Below are 22,293 nucleotides of genomic sequence, written 5' to 3'. Positions count from 1 at the left end.
GTTGCTCTCAGCAGTCACATTGTTCTGCATTTCACAATCTGTTAACAACGTGCAGTTAAAAGACATTATGTGATCATCAGCTGCAAGTGTAAACTTTAAGGTGCATGACAAGATAATCTTCAAATTTTACTTGAATTTAGAAGCTCCTAAATATTAACCCTCAACTTTCTGCCATCGAAGTTAAGAATATCCAGCCTGAATGGCAAAAACATACTGTAGCTTCACTTTAAGTACCAAAAGGAAATGGAGTGTTTTCATTTCAGAATTTGTGTAGTCTAACAATGATTAATTAACCTCAATAAAGCAATCACCTTTCAGATCTTCAAATATAATCTGATCTCTCCTCCTCTAATCAACAATCAGTAAATCAACTCACACATTAAATTTCTCTGGTTAGAACTAAATCCTATGTCACTTAGTATGAATTAACTTAAATCATAAAAAGGTTGCTGAACTATGTCACTGAACTAAGGAAGGCTATGTGACAGATTTCAATCTGATACTGACCAACAACAATCCTGACATGCGTTCACACAGGGATAACAATGTAAGGTACAGGGCTCACTGGGCAGCAGCTTTACCTCTTGTTCAGATGTGCTCAGCTAACGGGGGAAGTTATATGATACAGTTTTGTTTCGAAAGGCCAAGGTTTAGAAGTTGCCCTGCCTAAGTGTTGACTTTGCGGAAGTTGTTCTTACTTTAAATATTAATCAGCAGCATGAAATACTCTCATTGCTTGTACATGCAGAATATATACAGAAGAACATTCAGAACATACACAACTCTATAACGCAATATACTATTCATAACAATAAATAATTGTAATAATAATTACAATATTTGCATAATTCAGTCAGGAGAGAACTTGTTAATCTACTTACCAGAAGAGGGAGGAGTAGATCGCCTAGAACTGGGTACCACATCACCTAAACTAGAAGATGAATTTCCACCTGATTTACTAGAAGAGATAGATACAATTCAAATGTAATCATATTATAATCAATGACATAACTAAGCAACAGTAAAGGTAACCAACTTCCATCAGTTTTGATTCTTTAGATCCTCTGCTTAACTGTTCCAGAGATTCTGAATAGTTTGTCACCCTTATTTTTACTGCTAGGACAAAGTGAGGACTGCAGGTGCTGAAGATCAGAGTTGAGAGTGTGGTGCTGGAAAAGCACAGCAGGTCAGGCAGCATCCGAGGAGCAGGAGAATCGACGTTTTGGGGTAAGCCCTTCATCAGGATTCCTTATGAAGGGCTTATGCCTGAAACATCAATTCTCCTGCTCCTGGGATACTGCCTGACCTGCTGTGTTTTTCCAGCACCACACTTTTATTTTTACTGCTACTACTACACTTAATAGTACTACAAATACTTTTCATCAAATAATTTCTGAATGATGAGAGTAGTAGGGGACTCAGAAAATTCAAGAATAAAAAAGATTTGCAAGGGTAGATACAGAACTGAGAAGTTATATTCATCAAGAATGATTAAACAGACTGGGACATTCTTGTCTTGAACAAATCTGAGGCATGACCTGTTAAAGACCTTGAAGATCATGAAAGGTTTTGACAGGGTAGAATAAAGAAGGTGGTTCCACTTGTAGAGGATACAAATACTAGGGGGCCATAAATGGCTGATATTCACAAATAAAATCAATTTTAAAAATAAGGAGAAGCTCCTTCATCAAGAAAGAGGAGTGGATAGAATGTGCAATTCTCTACAACAATCAGGGCAAAAACCATAGCTACCTTTAACAAGCAGCTAGGTAAGCACATGAGAAAGAACAGAAAAATATACTGACAATTAAATGGGAAAGAGCAGAAGAAAATATTTGTCTGAAGCACAAACATTGGCATAGGTATGTTCGGCTAAGTGTGATGTAAATCAAATAAAACAAAAAAATTATAATTATTTTATCATGTGGCATTCCCAGTTAGGCAGCTTTTCCTGCTATCCTCCCCACCTGGTTAGGATTATTCCATTTCATCCTATGCATGACTGTTTTAATCTATGCTCTTGATTACATGATGCACCAATTAGTTTACTTTAAGCAATGACAGTTTTCTGACAGTGAATACCAAAATTTGAATCCTGTGTTACAGCTGGTCTCCTTATCAAGTTGAATTATAGACATACATTATTTGCATTACTGCCCATGCAGGCAAATAATTACATTTGCTGTCTAATTTTCATATCAGCTGCTATCCTTGGCATGGTAAGAAAAACATTAAGAATGATGAAACTTCCCTAATGAATAAGTGAAATTACATGAGATCAGGGTTTCCCAAGTGGGAGTTGGGACCCAACTGAAGGTCATGGGGTGAAATTTTGGGATTGTAAGCTCCGAGGTAGCAATGGACATTGTGCAGCTCTAGCCAAGTTAAAACAGCTTTACACACGCTGAAACCTTTTCCAAACAGCTGAATCTCTTTGAAGTCCAAACCTTCTCAATGAGGGGGGATGACGATAATTATTAAGCTTCAAAATGAGATCACAGTGGGAAAATATTTGGAAAGCGCTGTATTAGATGTTTGAATTCTAAAACAGAAACTGGAGAAACTGGGATTCCTTTTCATTGAAAGCTAACCCATCCAAGCAATTGTTTTACAGATGCATAGAAGACAGTACAGAACGAGTAAATTTGAAAATTATAATCATTTAAATTGCAATAGTCAGAAAAGGGGTCAGAGATTAGGGTTAAGATTAGAGTTAGGATGTAAATCAATATTTACAAAAAGTGAACTGATAACAAAGATCTTCATCAAGGAATAAAGTTCTTGATTAAAGACTGGAAAATGTCAAGAATCTACTGCAGACAAACTTAACATCTGTCAAAGGGAAAATGCCAGAATCTACTAATGAATAGCTTATAGCAGGATGCTTAGAACATCTTATTGCAAGCAGGCAGAGTCTTGTGAAATGGAAGTCATGGAGCCCTCTTTTGGTGCAGGGGCAGTGTTCCTACCCCTGGACCAAGAGACTGGGATTCAAGTCCTACCTGTTCCAGTGGTGTGTAATAACGTCTCTGAACGGGTTGATTAGAAAAATAGGTGAAAGTAAAGACATGTTTGACTAATTCATTAGAATTTCTTGAGTAAGTAACAAGCAACATAAATAAAAGGGGAACCAATCAATGTTGTCTACTAAAAAGTTCAGAAAACATCTGACAAGAAATCATATGAAAGATTGCTATGCAAAATATGAGTTCATGGTGTTGGGGAGGTCAGATATTAGCTAGGACAGAGCATTAGATAACTAATGTGAAACACAGGGTAAGTGTAAATGGGTCCTTTTAGGTTAGCAGAATGTGACAATTGTGTGCCATGGGATCAGTGTTGGGACTTCAATTATTTGCTATCTATATAAATGGCTTTAGTTAAACTGATTCAGTGCATCATCAGCAAATTTAGCAACAATATAAAGATAGTAAAGTAGCAAGTAATTTATAAAGAGGATATAAAGATTAACAAGGAAGTTAAAGTTATTATGTGTCGGCAGGAATATAGATTTGAGGCCATAAACAGATCACAGTTGATCATATTAAATGTCACAGCAAGCTAGAGGGGCTGAATGGCCTACTTCCACTCCTAATTCATAGTTCACATTCTTTAAATTAAAACAGTTAAGGAGATACACTGTTTGATTAATTGTTCACCATGACTCTAGGTGCTTAGTTGAGAACAGAGTGATGATATTAGTTTGCATTTGCAAGAAATTTGTGGATAAAGTCTTAAATCTACAGCTGCACAAACAATTTTAACTTATCTAACACATCATGAGATATTTCACTCCAGCAAAGTATAGACCAATATAATTCGATGTACTTTCTTCAAAAAAGTTTACTAGTATTTTAATATGTGTTTGATTTATAATTGCCATAAGTAGTCTTAGTTATATTGCGGCAAACTCATTTGTATTTTCCTTTTATCACCATGACTCTAGTCTTCATTTGATAATTTCCAATTCTTCTAAATTTCACTGAAGGTGTTTATTTATAATAAAAATGAAAAGTCAATAATAGCATTCAATAAAGTATTCCAGCCTACTTTTTTATTTTTGGTCCTTAACTACATTCAGTCCTCAGCACAGTTAATAAATCTGATTTGGAATCTGATTTCAAGCCTGAGCAGAGTTGGAATTATTCAGCACTACCATTTTGTTTCTGAGGCAGCTGCAAGCTTTTCTCTTCTGCTTTTTGTCAGACTAAGCTGACTAATCCAACAAAGCAAAACAGAGAGATAAATAGTCAGCTCTATTCATCAGATCTGAATTATCACATGCTGGTCCTGGGCACCTTCCACATTCTGTCCACTTACCTGGAGTGATATTTTCCTTGCTTCACCTTTTGATCATTCTGGAACCTCATGTTTTCTAGTTTGACTGGACTCGGGATGAAACCTATTTCACAGCCTTCCTTAACCAGCCGTCCTATCCACCAATCATTGCTAAATTTCTAAACGTAGGAATAAATAAGGAAAAAAGGTAAATACATATGTACACATATTGATTAAGATCAACTTTGCTAAATGCTACACTGTGTATCAAACCTACTTCTTTGACATGTAGAAAATCCTTTGGTTCAAATGAGATAGCCATGCCTGGGACAGGAACATCATTATCCAGTGCAGCGCTATAGCCAACATTTGTCCGTACTGCGAATGCAACAGGTTTAGTCTGCCAAGAAAAAAAAATCTTTTAGAATTAAATATTTCTGATTTACTGAGACCATGGAGAACTCTGCATGTGTTCAATGTTCGGCTGACGCCTTTCAATAGAATCTCTCTGCTGGTGCACTAAGCATTAAATTTACCACATCTTAAACTTGCTTCCGAATAAGAGTTTAACATTATGCTACAGCATGCATAAACTGCCTCAAATAATATGGAACAGATTCCACTGCAATCCATTTCTGCAGCCTGGATTTGATTTGTTACAACGGAAGCCAACTTCATTAAATACAAAAGTATTCAGAATTGTTTTCACTCATTTTTGATAAGTTGGAATTAAATTCAAGCAATTTTCCAATGTTGAAAATAAAAGCAGTTTAATTTTTAAATGATTGTTCCTTTTTTTTCTGCTATCCAGCATCCAGAGACACCTGGTTCTCAATAATATTATGCCCTTCCATGTCATAAACATACCTAAAATAGATGCCAGAGCTGTGTATTTCCTTAATGATTGAAGATGGAGTGTTGCATATGTTACATGGCTTTCAACAAGAGTCCTTTTCTAGCTGGAATCATGCCACAAAAGTATCGTCTTTTACAGGAAACTTTCATGAGATACATTCTTCTCTGCTTCCAGCAAGAAGCCTCATGACTTACAGTGAAAGATAAAACAGTGCGATGGAGCCCTCCAACGTGTAAACAGTCTGGTTAAGTGATCTTCTGCAAGTGCAAGATAATGGAATAAAAACTCATATTTCGGAGGAGATTTATACTTTCCCTCAAAACATGATTTGATCATTTCAAAGCTAAAATCTTCTGATTTAAAATGACCAAATATTACACCCTTCACTATCATTAATTGGAAACTACTATATGTTTAAATATGCATTTAGTTTGATGAGCCACTGGAAAGAAACACAAATTAAGTGTTCAAATGATGTGTAATCTTCCACATGAATCTAATTCCTAATGCTTCACCCACTTTGATAATGAAAACTATTCCCTGCACTTTTAAGGAGTTTTTATTAAAACAGCAGATGAAAAGAGCAAAGATGTACTAATAAATGTAATAAGACATCAGCTTGGTTACAACCAGAATCTTAAATATCCCATAATAGTAATTAATTTAATACCTTCAAGTGGGGAGGGCAAACCTTAGATGCAAATGTGCTATGGGTATTGTTTTTGTCAAGTTAGAACAAATGGGTGACACAATGTACTTTTTAAAAAGATTAAACAAGATTTTCATAGCATAAATAAGGAAAGCCTATTTCCTCTTGCTGGGACTCAAAGCAATACTTGCAAATTTCACTTAAAATGAGAAAAGAGGCCAGAAGAAGTTTGCTTCTTCAGAGTTGTTAGATAAATTATTGCTGACAGTTGTTGAGACAGAAATCATTGTAGCCTTTATTTTCTAATTAATCTGTTCAGGAATGTTATTACACATCCCTGGAACAGGTGGGACTTGTATCCAGGCCTCCAGGCCCAAAGGTAGGGACATTGCCATTGTAGTGGCTTGGTAATCTAAAAGTGGGACCAATATTAGAAGCTCAATGATAGGGGATAAGAAGCAAAGGGATGAGTTCATACAAACAGCATCACGATTACGATCAGCTAAATTACTTCATTCTGTGAAGCGAAACAAAGTAGTGTTTCCATACAGCTGTGGCTTTGGTAGAATTAAAAGTATCAGTTTGGAGTACAATCTCAAACTTCATATCTCAGAGAAACATGTTGAGGGAACAGGCACCAGCATAATGCAGAATTTGGGGATTTCACTTTAAATGCTACATCTCAGTGGTTCAGCTGAGACTGGATAAACACAGCCACTTTGCCAAGAAGGTGTCATTCAAGCATTAAAATTTGTGACTGCTGCACAACAACAGTAAATTGGCAAATCTTATTGGAACAGCCCATTTAACTGCTCACTTAAACCATTAAACCCAAGCAAAAAACAACAGAAAACAGTATGTAAAAATAATTCACCACACAGTGAATTATGTTATCACAGTGTAACATTCAGCATGATTTTCCCTGAAAACCATTTCTGTCAATTGATATACTAGGATTAGTGATAACACTTGACAGGATTGTATGGGAAGTAGTTTGTTTCGTGGAATCTTACACAAGAATTGAGTAGGAGTTAGCGCAGATACAACAACGGAAATTAATATGTTGGCTGCCAGATTAAACTGTTCTGCATGAGAAAGCTTTTGTGACCTGGGGCCCATCCAAAATTAATTCAAAGATTTGAAGATTGGCTATCTTCTCAATACATTATTCTGATGCAAACAGAAGTACAATCAACTCCTATCCATGTTCACAGTTCTGATTTATCTTGGCAATGTTTACAACTCTCAACGGGTCCTCACTGATACCTAGCTGTTCAGAGTTCCTGAACAACATCGTATTTTTAATAGAGGCCTCAAAAGTAAAATAAGATTTAAATGATTGGGGTTGCAAAGATCGAACCAATAAGGAGTTAACGAGTTTAGATTAGATTTCCTACAGTGTGGAAACAGGCCCTTTGACCCAACAAGTCCATACTGACTCTCTGAAGAGTAACCCACTCCCCTCTGACTAATGTACCTAACACTATGGGGCAATTTAGTATGGCCAATTCACCTGACCTGCGCATCTTTGGACTGTAGGAGGAAACCCATGCAGACACAGGGAGAATGTGTAAACTCCACACAGACAGTCACCCAAGGCTAGAATCGAACCTGGGACGCTGGCGCTGTGAGGCTGCAGTGCTAACAACTGAGTCACTGTGCCACCTAAATAGTTGAATGGCTATTTTGGGATCAATCCTATTGAAAGCTCATTGATGAATAACTGTTTTATGCCCTGTTTTACAAGCCAAAGAAGTTACAAAGAAAAATGGTTAAAACAAATAGATACTAATATATTGTGATTCCACAATGGAATACTGGGACCATCTTCACCACAGCCTATAGCAGTTGAAGCTGGTAACTGAGATAGGAAGGGCACCAGAAATGGGCAATTAACAGTCATCTTTTCATCAATGTTTGCATCTCAAAAATGAGGCTAAAAGAAAAAAAAAAGCATATACATGCAAAATTCAAAATGCCATGGAGCAGGAGCTTTGTAAGCTTTATGCTGCCCTCAATCTCCTGCGACCGAGGAATGAACTGAAGGTTCATTTCAACAGCTAGTTATCTGCTGACTGTTTATTAGGAGACAGTGCTTGGTATCTTGGGTGGGGGAAAGAGATAATTTCATTAAATACACTCACTGGCTTGCCATTCTCATTTAAAGTCCTTAGTTCTTGTTCTTATCTTTTGAAGATGGTGTGATAGAGTTCATACAGATATGTTCAATACTGCCATTCCTCACATTTAAGCGTTGAGTTATCGACTTACTTGCTTTACATTCGACATTGGATCAGCTGCAACTTAATCTCATTAAACGTGGGCCAATGTCGCCTGCACCATTAACTCCACACTGATTTATCCCCCTCTCTCTGACCAGTGACTCGGGTTGAAACAAGCTTTTCACTAACCTCCCATCCCATTTGATGATGAACGAAGCTTCTGCTCCTACATGAAGACTACCTATTTTCACACTGTAACCTTGTCTGCCTCCTTTCTTGACTGAGTCAATTCAGTTGCTGTGTAAAGTTTTGCAGTATGCCCCACCAGCACCTCTCTAAACACTCGATAGCTAGTTTCCTGCGTCAGAACTTTGTCACCTCAGACCAGGTTTTTGGTCATGCTTTATAATGCATATAACTTTATTTTTGGTTCAGTGTCCATTTTTAATCAATTATGTATAGCAGAAGCATCTTGTTAAAATTCATTCGCTTTGTGTAAATATAGTCAAAAGAAGCAAACCAAAGTCAGGATAAATGAAAAAGCTACTGCCCAAATCCTCTGTTAATACAATGCACAGATTCAGTTTTATCGCACAACTCCTAAAAAAAAATCACTTGCAAGAATAAGTTTTGCTCAACTTTCATTTTCCTTTGCAAATTATGCAATACATTTAATTGTACTGTTTGATCAAGCAGTTCACCTTAACATTAGAACCCTTGAAGTAGCATAGAAGCTGATCATTCAGCCCATCATGCATGTTTGAAAGAACTATTCAATTAGTTTGTATGACTGCTCTGCCCGCACAACCCTGTAAAAGTATTTATTTAATTCCCTTTTGAAAGTTAGTATTGAGCTTCTTTTAATCTATCTTTCAGGCAATATATTTCAGATCATAACTCGCCACATAAATTAGGTTTCACCTTGAGAATCTTGCCAATCATCTTCAATCTGAGAGTCCGGTTTGTGATCCTTATTGCTACTGGAACCAGTTTATTCATAAATATTAAAAAAAAGAACTGCAGCTATTGGAAATCAGAGATAAAAACAGAAACTCAATGTCCAGCAGCATCTGTGAAGCAAGAAACACACAGTTAAATGTTGAGTCCAGTGAGCTACTCTGGACTCGAAACATTCACTGCCTTCTCTGTCCACAAATGCTGCAAGACTTGCTGCATTTCTTTAGCACTTTGTTTTCTTTTATTTCAGATTATTCTTGAAACCCTTTGCGATTGTAAGTACCTCTCCCAAGATCCATCTTAGCCTTCCCTACTCCGAAGAGAGAAATCACTGTTTCTCTGAAGTTTCAAATCCCTGCGACTGTATTAATAAATCTCTTCAGCACCCAAGATTTGGCTTCCTTGTAAAAATCTTGTGCCCAAAAACTCAATACTCCAGTCAAGGGCTAACCATGTTAGCCAATATCCTAACTTAATCTTTTCCCATTTGTCAGCTTTTGGCCCATATCCCTCTAAACCCTTCCGATTCATATACATCATAGAATCCCTTGTGTGGAAACAGGCCATTTGGCTCAACAGGCCCACACCAACCCTCCGAAGAGTATCCCAACCCAGATGCATTCCCCTGCCCTATTACTCTACACTTTCCCTAACTAATGCACCTAGCTTACACATCCCTGAACACAATGGGCAATTTAGTATGGCCAGTTCACCTAACCTGCAGGAGGAAACCCACACAGGCATGGGGAGAGTGTGCACACTCCATACAGATAGTCACCCGAGGCTGGAATCAAACCCAGGTCCCTGGCACTGTGAGGCAGCAGTGCTAACCACTGAGCCACTCTGCCCATTACATACCTTTGAAATGTTATAATTACACTAGCCTCCACCACTTCCTCTGGCAGCTCATTCCATACACACACCACCCTCTGCATGAAGAAGTTGCCCCTTAAGTTCCTTTTAAATCTTTTCCCTCTCATCTTAAACCTATGCCTTTAGTTTTGGACCCCTCCCCTGCTGGGAAAAGATCTTGTCTATCTATCCTATCCATGCCCATCATGATTTCATAAGGTCACTCTTCAGCCTCCGTCGCTCCAAGGAAAACAGCCCCAGCCTGTTCAACCTCTCCCTATAGCTCAAATCCTCCAACCCTGGCAACATCCTTGCAAATCTTTTCTGAACCCTTTCAGGTTTCACAGCGTTCTTCCTGTAGCAGGAAGACCAGAATTGCACAGTATCCAAAATTTTGGATGATCCTATTTTTACACCACGTCTAGAAGAGGCAATGGGTTTAAGTGAGGGAAGGTTGATGGACAGTCATCCATGGACCAATTATTACTTTCCAGCTCTAACAATTTGGAGTACCTTTCATAGAAATACAAGAGCCAGCCCTCTGAACCACAGGATGTATGTGGCCTGCAAGTGGAAAAGAAAAGCTTTAAAAAATTATTCAGGTCTTTCCGTGAATATTGCAGATACTTGTTCAACCTGAAACCTGAAATAAAGCTGATAAAATATTGCTTACAACATTTCAAATTCTTCATCACTCATCTGACCGACATTTCAGAATAATCAATTCTAGGAACTTCTTTATTTTAGATCAAGCTTTATTGTAATGCTCCCTTTCCTTGTACAGATTTTATCTGTTAATCTGCAACTATTCTGTCCGAAAAAAGTATAGAATTTATGTGTTTTCACAAAAAAAAGTAAATGAACAAGCATCACTGTAATGGCAATGATAGACTAAAAGTGGTAAAACTGAAAACTTTGTGTTAAATGTCAATTATTTTCCGAAGTGAATGAATATGTATTAATTTATCAGTAATACGTTAACTAACTATTGTTACGAAATATGGGAAGAGTTAGTTTCCACTGATTCCCTCTCAAGAATAAGAGAAAACCAGAAACTAGGTGTGCAAAACATCAGTTGGCACCAAAATATAAACAGCTGCCTCTACAGATCTGAAAAGGTCCAAACTCCCCCCATTAATATGAACATGCAGCTTTGGGTTCAGACAGAATTAACTATATACTCCATTTCTAAGTAAAAATAATAGGACTGAACACTGAAAATAAACTTCACAGTTGTTTGTACAATAATAACTGAGTAAATGGCACATAGCTAAAGGGCATGGAAAAAGTGAAGTTCCGGTATTACTTTAATTTCAGTTGAGATCCCGAATAGAGTAGCAATTGTGAGATGCTCGGAGACTTTTAGATCATTCACAATAGATACATGAGGATGAATTAGCAAATGAATAATTTTTAAAAAAAATTATTTAAACAGTTGAGCTTTGTTGATGAGCTGAACTTTTTTCAATGGGTGCCTGTGAGAGGGATGGTTGTGGGGGTGGGGGGGGGGGGGGGGGGGGGGGATGGGGGGTGTTGAAAGCTACTGCTATCTTACAACCAAATCTGATTGGCCAGAAGCTCTCCAACTCCCAGAATTCAAAATTGAGCGCAGCTGGAACAACGATAAGGCCATGTGACACAGAAAACATGGCCACAGAGAGAGAGAGAAATCCAAACTTTTAGATAAGGAGGGATCAGGAGTCAGGGGAAGGTGGGGGTTTTGAAAGACAGGCAGGGGAGGCACAAGAATGGGGTAATATCGGGGGCATGTCCCTGAAGAGCACAAGGCATTCCCAAAAATGATTTACCCCACTGACCCAACATCCTTACCTATATTTCATCAGATTTGCAAAGAAAAGCTTTCTCATTCTCACCTGCCTGCCACTACTCAGCATGTTATGCAAGGGTGTTAGATTAAGGCTTTAAGTGGGCAACAATTGGTCAGTGATAGGCCTCGATAAGGCTAAAGGTATATAGACTATTTGGACGCCTCCTTAGACACTTTATTTTGGGGACTGAGTTAAGGTGGGCAGGAAGACAGTGGGTTCACCACCTGATCTCATGACGACGAGGCCCCACAACATTATCCTGCCTTTGGAAAATACACCCCATGAGGGGCATGGCATATAGCCCCATTAATCTTCAATGCTTTTCTCAAGATAGCCTAGGGATGGAATTCACTGGAAACTTCAGTACAGTTTTGGTCTACATTGCAGTGGCTCCAGAAGATTATGGCAGAGTGACTTACATTGCATTATAATGTGTGCTGCCATTAATACTGTCTTTTTCACCTCTAACATCGCCCAAGTACAATGTTGGTGCAGCTCTTACAATGCTGAAATACTCATCATGCTTTTATTAATGTAGACTTGAATATTTGAAAGCCCACTCGACTAGGTTCTGACATTATAGCCTTCAGCTACTCTTTATAAAGTTGAGATCATCCAGAATTCTGCTGCCCATGTCTTATCTCACACTAAATCCTGTTCACCCATTTTCTCAGTGCTTGCTGGTTAACAAGATAGAAATGAGAGAGAGCTTGGAAGCAATGGAGAAATGTAGGGAGACAACTGTACCTCATTTTGAGCAATTTATTCTGAGACAGTCATAACCAAACATTCCAAAGAACTGCACTCCTAATAATAATAAGAATTTTTTTTCATCTAGCTGGAGTCTCATCGTCACAATGAGGATGTTTATGCTGTTGGATAAAATTGTCCTACCATATGATCATAATAGACTTGCAGGTGTAACATCTGTTCTCAGGCTTCCAGCACCAAAGTCTAAATTATCTTCATTACATCAAGTTTGTACAAAAGGTTTTGTATTTTCCTTCACCAAAAGGATGGAAATGGCAGGTTTCTTCCATTTTTTCGGTACCAGTTATCAATCTGGTGAAAGTCTTTAGAGGGTCAGAACTCATTCTCAGCACAGATATTTAGTATAAATTATATATTGTGCCCATGGTCAGGCTGAAGGAAAAGGAAGAAACAAAAATACCAACGTGCATTTATGCAGTTTTGGATATCCCCAATTTTTTTCTATACATTTCAGTGCAGTCACTATTACTAACCATACAACCTCAACAGGTATTTTGTGCTGTATAACTTTGACATCTACTTGAAAAGGTAGGCAGTCTCAATGTCTCCCAAAACAGCTGGCTGAGCAATGCAGCAAAATTCAGTATCAATCTAGATTCAAGTCCTGGCAGAGTGTTCACTACATACATTTGTCTCCAAAGTGAAAAGCACTGCTAACTGAACCCAACAAGTGCAAAAACAGAGTCAAAGTTTGTATGCATGGTTTAAATGAATCACAGAACACTATAGTGTAGAGAAAGGCCATTCAGCCCATCATATCCATACAACCCTTCTAACATAGTGCCAATTGCCCATCCTTTCCCCAAACCTCTATATGGGATTACTACCCCAGAAAAATCAACTTTTAACAACAATGGATGATAGTGGCCAGGAAACTATAACTGAAAGTAGATTTTAAAATTCCACATTTTCTCTAGATAATGGAGTTTAAATTTCAGCAGTTGATATGGAGGGATTTGAACTCATATCCCCAGAGCATTAATCTGGGTGAACAGTATCTGTGTCACAGTGGTAGAGCTACCGACACTTCTGAGCTAGAATGTGTGGGCTCAACTCCTACCTGCCAGGGAAAGGTCCGATAACACTTCTGAACTGATTGATAACAATAACAATTTCTTTAGCTGGTCACAACAAGCAAGGTACTGATCATACTGAATGTGTTGTGCGTTTTGCAAACATTGGCTCAATGTCCAATATCAAATGTGGTTCTGGACAATATTTGCTGAATAATTCTGAGCATGCGAAGAATTACACCGACAATCAATTTAGAATTGTCAGCCATGCTTTCAGTGTAATGCATTTGCATAGACTGAAAGCAACATATATTGGCACACAGGGCCCTGTTCTCTGCAGCCATGCACACAGCATCTTTTCTAATCATTAAAACAGGTGACTGTCATTCATTTCTCTGACTCTGGTCAGGACATTGTCCAATCTGGTGACCGTTTAGCCCAATTAATTGGGCACCCACAGCTTGCAAGCAGGCACTCCTGCCAATCCCCACTCCACCTCAGTAAGTCTTGCCTATTAATGGGATGGTGTCAGCAAACAAAGCCTGGCAGTTCACTATCAATTGTCATTAACTGATATATTCTCTATGACAATGGTTCTACCAGAGTACATATGCTGTCATGAAGCATAAACATTGGTTTGTCCTTTGAATTGGTAGTCTTGTGAATTGTCCTGATGAATACAAGATGAAAAGCTTCAAACAAATGTGTCTGCTCACTGCTAAGCATCTTCAAACAATCCCCAATATTCGACTGCAGGTCACTTCTGTGAATTAGCTGGCAGCACCAAATGAATAATCAAGAATGGGCTCCAGCAGAAGCAAACCTTTGGTACAGCAGTTTATTACAGCAGAAGTGAAATAGCATCTACAAAATGTGATTAGATCATACTGAATACTGTGATACTTCTCCAAGGGTTATTGCACATATTAAAGAGAAAAGACAGTGACAGGAGATTTGCTTTTCATTTAGGATCCATGCATCAGGGTCTAATGGGACATAATCCAGTACTGTGTGGGGAAATATTGGCCCAAGTACAGGCTTGCCATCCACTTAAAACAGGTAGGTGGGCAGATGTCCTCTCAAAGGTAGAAGGCAGCTTCAGAGGAGCTGAATCATGCAATTCGGGTGACGGACAATGACAGGGCTATTATTATGGACTAGCAATTTTTCCACAAGGTAGCTTGAGGCCAGATAAGTGACTAGACAGGATGGCTTCAGCTCCCACAAATCAATCTGCCCAACAAGGCTTAAGTGACCCATCAAACCCAAGTGATTGTGCACACATTACTTGCAGGCAGCGACTTCTGACAATCCCCACCTCACTTCAGTAAGTATTGCTGAGTGATGGGATGATGGCAGCAAACCAACATGCCACCCTGCAGGGTGCCCACCTCCACAACTTGACCTCATCACATGGCCAGAACCCCTGACCTACACACTATTTTCTTCCAAAAATGCAAAAGCTGTAAATCAAAAACAAAGGAGAAACACTATGTAGCAAGTGCACATTAAAAGTAAACTGTACTGTATTGTAGTGCAGTACAATTTGACTGCATCATTGAAAAATGAATAATACTTGTTAAAATCTTTTGTGATTGTATTTTGTACTGCCCATTTTGAAAAAGCAGACTTTTGTACCATAACGAAGCCTGTCAATGTACGACTAATTTTGTATAAGTTTCCAGGAAGATATATACCAATAAAAAAAATCTTATGGCTGGGTGTGAATGCAGACCAAGCACTGCATTTCAGGAGATTTTTCTTTAAGTCATCAGGACTCTGCCTCAGAAGGTCTGAATAATGAAATAGGAACGACACAGTGTAACCCAACAGGAAAGCAATATGATGTAAAACCAAATCATGACCATTTACAATCCAGATATTGTGCAGTTAATTGTGAATCAAACTTTACTTTGAAAGCATCCTTTCAAAAGAGCTATTATCCACTGACTCAAATTTAGGTCAACAGTTGCAGCTCTCTGGTTACAAACTGCAACAGCTGTGCTTCCTGCTGGTTCAGAAATCATGAGCTGCATTTTTCATCAAGGCTCAGAAACCGAGGCTGGTGACAGTCTTGAGATTTTGATGCTGTACAGGAGTGCCTGAGACAAGTCCCATTTTAATGCATCTGACAATTAAAGAACAGGAAATATCCAATCAGACTCCTGATGCTGTCGGCCAAAGGCCCTGCAGTAGTAGGAGATACCAGTTCCATGGGTGGAGGTAGGAGCTACTAGTGTGGTGATTCAGGCAGTGAGGGGCAGTTTTTTTTTTTAACATACCATTGCTGGAATCTCAGCAGGTAACCAGCAAGATGGTCAGTGATTCCAAATGGCACACCCAACCATCACCAATATTGGAGCCCAACCAGGTTTCAATATCCAGCCACAATTCTAACAGACCGTCGCAATTTGCATTAAGCTCATAAGAAATTGAAACAGAAATAACTAGTGCACACAAAACTTTCCTTTTAAAAAATCCAATGGTTTCAGCAGCAGGTTAAGCCATCTGTTCCCCAGTTAATACCTTTTCTACTCTATTTATTATACATGTGATCAGATATGAGAATGAAGTGTCTCATTCTCCAAGGGGAATTATAGTAAAAACCTAACAACTATTAACAGAAAAATTAAGATATATTTATTTGTTTATACTACATCATTATTAAATGTCGATGCAATGGAAATGTTTTGAAGATAACCAGATCTTAAAATCTAGTCAACTAAAACATGAAAATATTTCAGTGAATTTTTCAGAAAATATTTCTCCTTTTCAGAAATTATTATTTTCTTCTAAAGACATTGTTCCACACTAGAATGTCAAGCACATCACCAAGCATTCATAATACAAAGGAGCAGGACATCATTTAGTCCATCAGGTCTGTTGTCTTTCAATGAGATCATACCTGATCGGATTGTTCTGAACTCCATTTTACTGCCATTACCCCAAAACCATTCATTCCCTTACTAACAATGTCCAACTCAGCCTTAAATATACATAATGACCCAGCCTCTACATCCCTAGATTCACTACCATAAAAAAAATTCTCTCAACTATGTGACCTTATCCTCTAATCCTAGACTTTCACAATGGAAAACAACCTTTCAGCATCTATCATTCTAAAGAATTACATATGTTTCAATAAGGTTACCACACTTCCAAATTCTAATGAACTACCCCAGACAGTCCCTCCATATGTGAGATCAATCAGTGAACCTTTTCTGCACTGTCTCCAATTCCAAAATGCCCAAAGCATCCATTGATAAATGCATTATTTAAAAAAACTCTTTCATAAATTTCATTCACCAAATTTAACATGCTTCAATTACTTGAGCCCTCACAAAAATAAGCACTTGCCTTCATAGTCCCACTCCCAAAACTTTAGAAGCACTTGATGCTGTCAAATTGTGAGGTGTCAGGCACTCCACAGTAAAAAATGACAGATTGTGAGATCAATCACATAGCACAAACCCTATAATGACCTACAGGCAAATGTCATCAAATAATGAAACAGCACAGTTACATTTTATTTACACTTTTCTAAAAATGTAAATATCAGAAGATTTAGACAGTTGACCGTTCCACAGCAGTGTCGATGAGTTTTCCCATATTTATGCACTTTCATGTCTGCACCTAACTATACCTAAGGGTGCTTAATATCTCCCAAAGGGTACCTGGCCTCTTACAAAAAGGCTCCTGACCTTTCCCCAAGATGTCTCTGAACCTCTGCAAAGGAGTACCTTTCCTCTCCAAATAAAATCAGCATAATGAGGTATTCTCTTGCAAGGTGTAAAGTCACATTTTGGACATTTCTCTACCAAGAAAGGGGTGTATTTGAAGGCAACTGTTGTTTAACAGGTGTAGTTACCTCCATAAACCACAAATGTACAATCACTCCTCATTCTTTCCCACCTCACAAAAAATGTGGTGAGTGCCACATTCGAGGATGGGATTCAGACAGGAAACAGAACGTAACACAGGGAAATGAAAACTACTGGATCATCATTTTGAAGTATTCAAGAAAATTTGGACCAGGAGATCATTTGCAAGTTGTACTGGCTTTTCCTTCTGTAGACATTGGGAATTAGGGGTGTATCATCGTTGTGGCTAAGACAGAGACCCTCTCAATCATTGTGGAAATTCAGGCCGTCACTTCATCTCAATTATTCTATGGACGACTGATGACAAAATAAGAAAGTGATTTTTTTTTCTAAAAACAGCAAACATTAGTAAGCTCCTAAAAGGGCATAGGTTTAGGGTGAGAAGGGAAAGATATAAAAGAGACCTATGGGGCAACTTTTTCATGCGTGGTACGTGTATGGAATGAGCTCCAGAGGAAGTAGTGGAGGCTAGTACAATTGCAACATTTAAAAGGCATTAAAAGGAATATGAATAAGAAGGGTTTGGACAGATATGGGCCGGGTGCTGGCAGGTGGGTCTAGATTGGGTTGGGGTATCTGGTTGGCATGGATGGGTTGGACCGAAGGGTCTGTTTCCATGCTGTACATCTCTAAGACTCTATGACTCTGAAAGGACTGTAAATATCAAGGATATTCACTGAATATCCATTTCCTGCAGTGATTGCATTTCAAAAGTATCGATTATACTTTGGGACCCCTCAAGTTGTGAAAGACTGGAAACAAATGTGGAACCTATATTTTTATTCTATAAGGTACAAATACTTACTCATTTAGTTGTTAGTTTGAAAATACACTTGGTTCTTTCTTTCCACAGGTGAATGCAAAGTGGTGCCAAATGATACCTTATTCATTTTGTAATACTGATGTCAATAGATGATCAGTTTGTCTACCTCAAACTAATCCAAATGAAATGTGGATTCCTCTCATCATCCCTCCATATGAATAGCATTTCTACCACATTTCACAAAACCTCTTGTCAGGAGCTGCAGATTGAAGGAAACTCTGAAGCTACTCTGCTAAAGCCACATCACTAGTTGGCTCATGAATATCGCTCTATAGCATAAATATTGCATTATAAATTCTTGCCTGTGGTGTAATATATTTGCAGCACAGAAATAAAGACAAGTTCAAAGAAACAAGCATAACATAAGCAGCTGTACAACTTAGATAATGCCAAGTTTTTATTCCAATAAAATACTGGTACAATAGACAATAGGTGCAGGAGTAGGCCATTCAATATAATCATGGCTGATCATTCCTAATCAGTATCCTGTTCCTGCCTTATCTCCATAACCCTTGATTCCACAATCCTTGAGAGCTCTATCTAACTCTTTCTTAAATGAATCCAGGGAGTGGGCCTCCACTGCCCTCTGGGGCAGAGCATTCCACACAGCCACCACTCTCTAGGTGAAGAAGTTTCTCCTGAGCTCTGTCCTAAATGGTCTACCCCGTATTTTTAAGCTGTGTCCTCTGGTTCGGCACTCACCCATCAGTGGAAATATGTTTCCTACTGCCAGAGTGTCCAATCCTTTCATAATCTTATACGTCTCAATCAGATCCCCTCTCAATCTTTGAAACTCAAGGGTATACAAGCCCAGTCGCTCCAGTCTTTCAGTGTAAGGTAATCCTGCCATTCCAGGAATTGACCTCGTGAACCTACGCTGCACTCCCTCAATAGCCAGAATGTCTTTCCTCAAATTTGGAGACCAGAACTGCACACAGTACTCCAGGTGTGGTCTCACCAGGGCCCTGTACAGTTGCAGAAGCACCTCTTTGCTTCTATACTCAATTCCTCTTGTTATGAAGGCCAGCATGCTATTAGCCTTCTTCACTACCTGCTGTACCTGCATGCTTGTCTTCATTGACTGGTGTACAAGAACACCCAGATCTCTCTGTACTGCCCCTTTACATTAATTGATTCCATTGAGGTAGTAGTCTGCCTTCCTGTTCTTGCTACCAAAGTGGATAACCATACATTTATCCACATTAAACTGCATCTGCCATGCATCTGCCCACTCACCTAACTTGTCCAGGTCACCCTGTAATCTCCTAACATCCTCATCACATTTCACCCTGCCACCCAGCTTTGTATCATCAGCAAATTTGCTAATGTTATTGCTGATACCATCTTCTATATCATTAACATATATTGTAAAAAGCTGCGGTCCAGCACGGATCCCTGCGGTACCCCACTGGTCACTGCCTGCCATTCCGAAATGGAGCCGTTTATCACTACCCTTTGTTTCCTATTAGCCAACCAATTTTCAATCCAATCTAGTACTTTGCCCCCAATACCATGCGCCCTAATTTTACTCACTAACCTCCTGTGTGGGACTTTATCAAAAGCTTTCTGAAAGTCCAGGTACACTACATCTACTGGATTTCCCTCGTCCAACTTCATAGTTACATCCTCAAAAAATTCAAGAAGATTAGTCAAGCATGATTTCCCCTTCATAAATCCATGCTGACTCTCTCCTATCCTGTTACTACTAACTGAAATTCATACATTATTGTGATACTAGGTACACAGGCCAAATACTCCAAAGACAAGTGGATTGTCTGAAACAGCACATCCTGTCAGCTGTTCATGCAAGCCCATTCTCGCAAAACTCTCAATTCAGTGTCTAACACCAGGAATGATTCTATGGGATTGGACAACATTTGTTAGATAATCTTGACTGTGCTCATCATAATGTTGACAATGATTTTAAGATGTCAGTTATATTTGTAGCATGGCTCACTTGCATGTACCAGAAGCTACACATATTAATGTACAAGGCCTTGCACCTTGCTGACGGAAAAACACGCACACACACCCTGTGACTGTTTCAAGTGAACAAGCCACTCTTCAGGACAATACAATGATAAATCAGGGTCAATCTGCCTGGTTTAAATTTAAACAAAGCTGGACAGTTAAATTTCAACCATCTTCCGACTGATATTTTCTCCAAGGTAACATTTCTACCAGACTCCACTTACTAACTAATCAGCACAGTTTTCTCATGACAGTATAAAAGTTTTGTTCCCCTTTACATCAGTATTCCTGTGGATTGCCCTGATGAATGCAAAGCTATAATAAATAACATTTTTTGCATTTTTCTACTGTTTATTTCAACATATTAGCGGATTTTTAAAAATATTCACTTGTCAACTTACGGATTAAGATCCTCCTGAATACTGCAAATGGAATACAGGGGTATTCATGATACATTGCCACAAACAAAGGTATCCAGTGACACCATATATCACCTGATTAACTGGCTTCCTGACCCATTTACCTTGTAAAAGAACAAAATAGTAATGAGCCCTCACACCACAATTAAGAGTTTTACAGAATAAACAGTTTAATCTCATCTACTTTAAAAATTGCATCATCTGACTGTTCCAAGTTACTGGGTTTGCAATCATAGCTCTACACATCCTGCATTATAATTTAACAATTGACACATCCATCACAATGAAGCAAAAATGTCTAAAATAGTGAGATACAGTGTCACTGCTGATAAAGTGAGTGTTAACATAGAATATAGAACAGTACTGGACAGTATAGGCCCTCCATGTCCTTGATGTTGTGCTGACCTTTTATCCTTCTCTAAGATCAAACTAACCTAAAGACACTACATTTGACTATCTTTCATGTGCTTATCCAAGAGTCGCTTAAATGTCTCTAATGTATTTGACTCTATTACCACTGCTGGCAGTGCATTCCACGTGCCCACCACTCTCTGTGTAAAGAACTGGTCTCTGACATCCCAACTAAACCTTCCTCCAATCACATTAAATTTATGCCCCATCGTGATAGCCATTTCTGTCCTGGGAATCTCTGGTTATCAATTCTATCTATGCCTCTCATCATCTTGTACACCTTTATCAAGTCATCTCTCATCCTTCTTCTCTCCAATGAGAAAAGCCCTAGTTCCCTCAACCTCTCTTCATAAGACATGCCCTCCAGTCCAGGCAGCATCCTGGTAAATCTCCTCTGCACCCTCTCTAAAGCTTCCACATCCTTCCTATAATGAAGCAACCAGAACTGAACACAATGTCCAAAGTGTGGTCTAACCAGGGCTTTATAGAACTGCAGCATAACCTCACGACTCTTAAACCCAACCTCACTGCTAATGAAAGCCAACACAACACATGCCTTCTTAACAACCCCACCAACCTGGGTGGCAATTTTGAAAGATCTATGGATGTAGACCCTAAGATCCCTCTGTTCTCCACACTGTCAAGAATCCTGCCTTTAACCCTGTAATCTGCATTCAAATTCAACTTTCCAAAATGCATTACTTCACACTTTTCCAGGTTGAACTCCATTTGCCATTTGCCAGCTCGGCTTTGCATCCTGTCAATGTCCCGTTGCAACCTACAACAGCCCTCCACACTATCCACAAGTCCATCAACCTTCATGTCATCAGCAAACTTACTGACCCACAATCCTACTTCAAGTCAGGGGGGACAGGGGGGACACAAAGATCATTGCCAAGGGCACAGTAATCTCTTGCCTCGTATCCCATGGTAACCTTAGTTATATCCTGTCTGGCCCAGAGGACTTATCTATCCTCATGTTTTTCAAACTTTTCAGCACATTCTCCTTCTTAACTTCAACCTGTTTGGGAACATCAGCCTGTTTCACGCTGTCCTCACAAACGATAAGGTCCCTCTTACTAGTGAATATCAAAGCAAAGTATTCATTAAGGACCTCCTTTACTTCCTCCAACTCCAGGCATAATTTCCCTCCACTATCCCTGATCAGCCCTACCCTCATTCTGGCCATCCTCTTGTTCCTCACCTAAGTGTAGAACACCTTGGGGTTTTGCTAATCCCACTCACCAAGGTTTTTTCATTCCCCCTTCTGGCTCTCTTAAGTCCATTCTTCAGTTCCTTCCTAGCTACCTTGTAACCCTCTGATCCTTGCTTCTTTAACTTTAAGTAAGCTTCCTTCTTCC

The 22,293-nt window shown here is 38.9% G+C and overlaps 1 protein-coding gene across 9 annotated transcripts in view; it reads right to left on the bottom strand.

Moving 5' to 3' along the window:
* LOC122550015 (voltage-dependent L-type calcium channel subunit beta-2-like) overlaps positions 1–22,293 on the bottom strand; it is a 330,466-nt gene that overhangs the window by 39,571 nt on the left and 268,602 nt on the right. For all 9 annotated transcript variants that reach the window (XM_043690396.2, XM_043690401.2, XM_087987371.1 and 6 more), the window contains 3 exons: positions 4,556–4,678; positions 4,321–4,457; positions 882–958 (listed from right to left, as the gene is read on the bottom strand). In XM_043690396.2, coding sequence (XP_043546331.2) covers positions 882–958; positions 4,321–4,457; positions 4,556–4,678 — 337 coding nt within the window. The remainder of the gene's footprint in view (positions 1–881; positions 959–4,320; positions 4,458–4,555; positions 4,679–22,293) is intronic.

Source organism: Chiloscyllium plagiosum, unplaced genomic scaffold (assembly GCF_037043375.1).
Source record: "Chiloscyllium plagiosum isolate Xiang-an unplaced genomic scaffold, Cpla_swu_hap1 HiC_scaffold_5, whole genome shotgun sequence".
Lineage (NCBI taxonomy): Eukaryota > Metazoa > Chordata > Chondrichthyes > Orectolobiformes > Hemiscylliidae > Chiloscyllium > Chiloscyllium plagiosum.
This window is presented reverse-complemented; position numbering and strand designations above follow the sequence as displayed.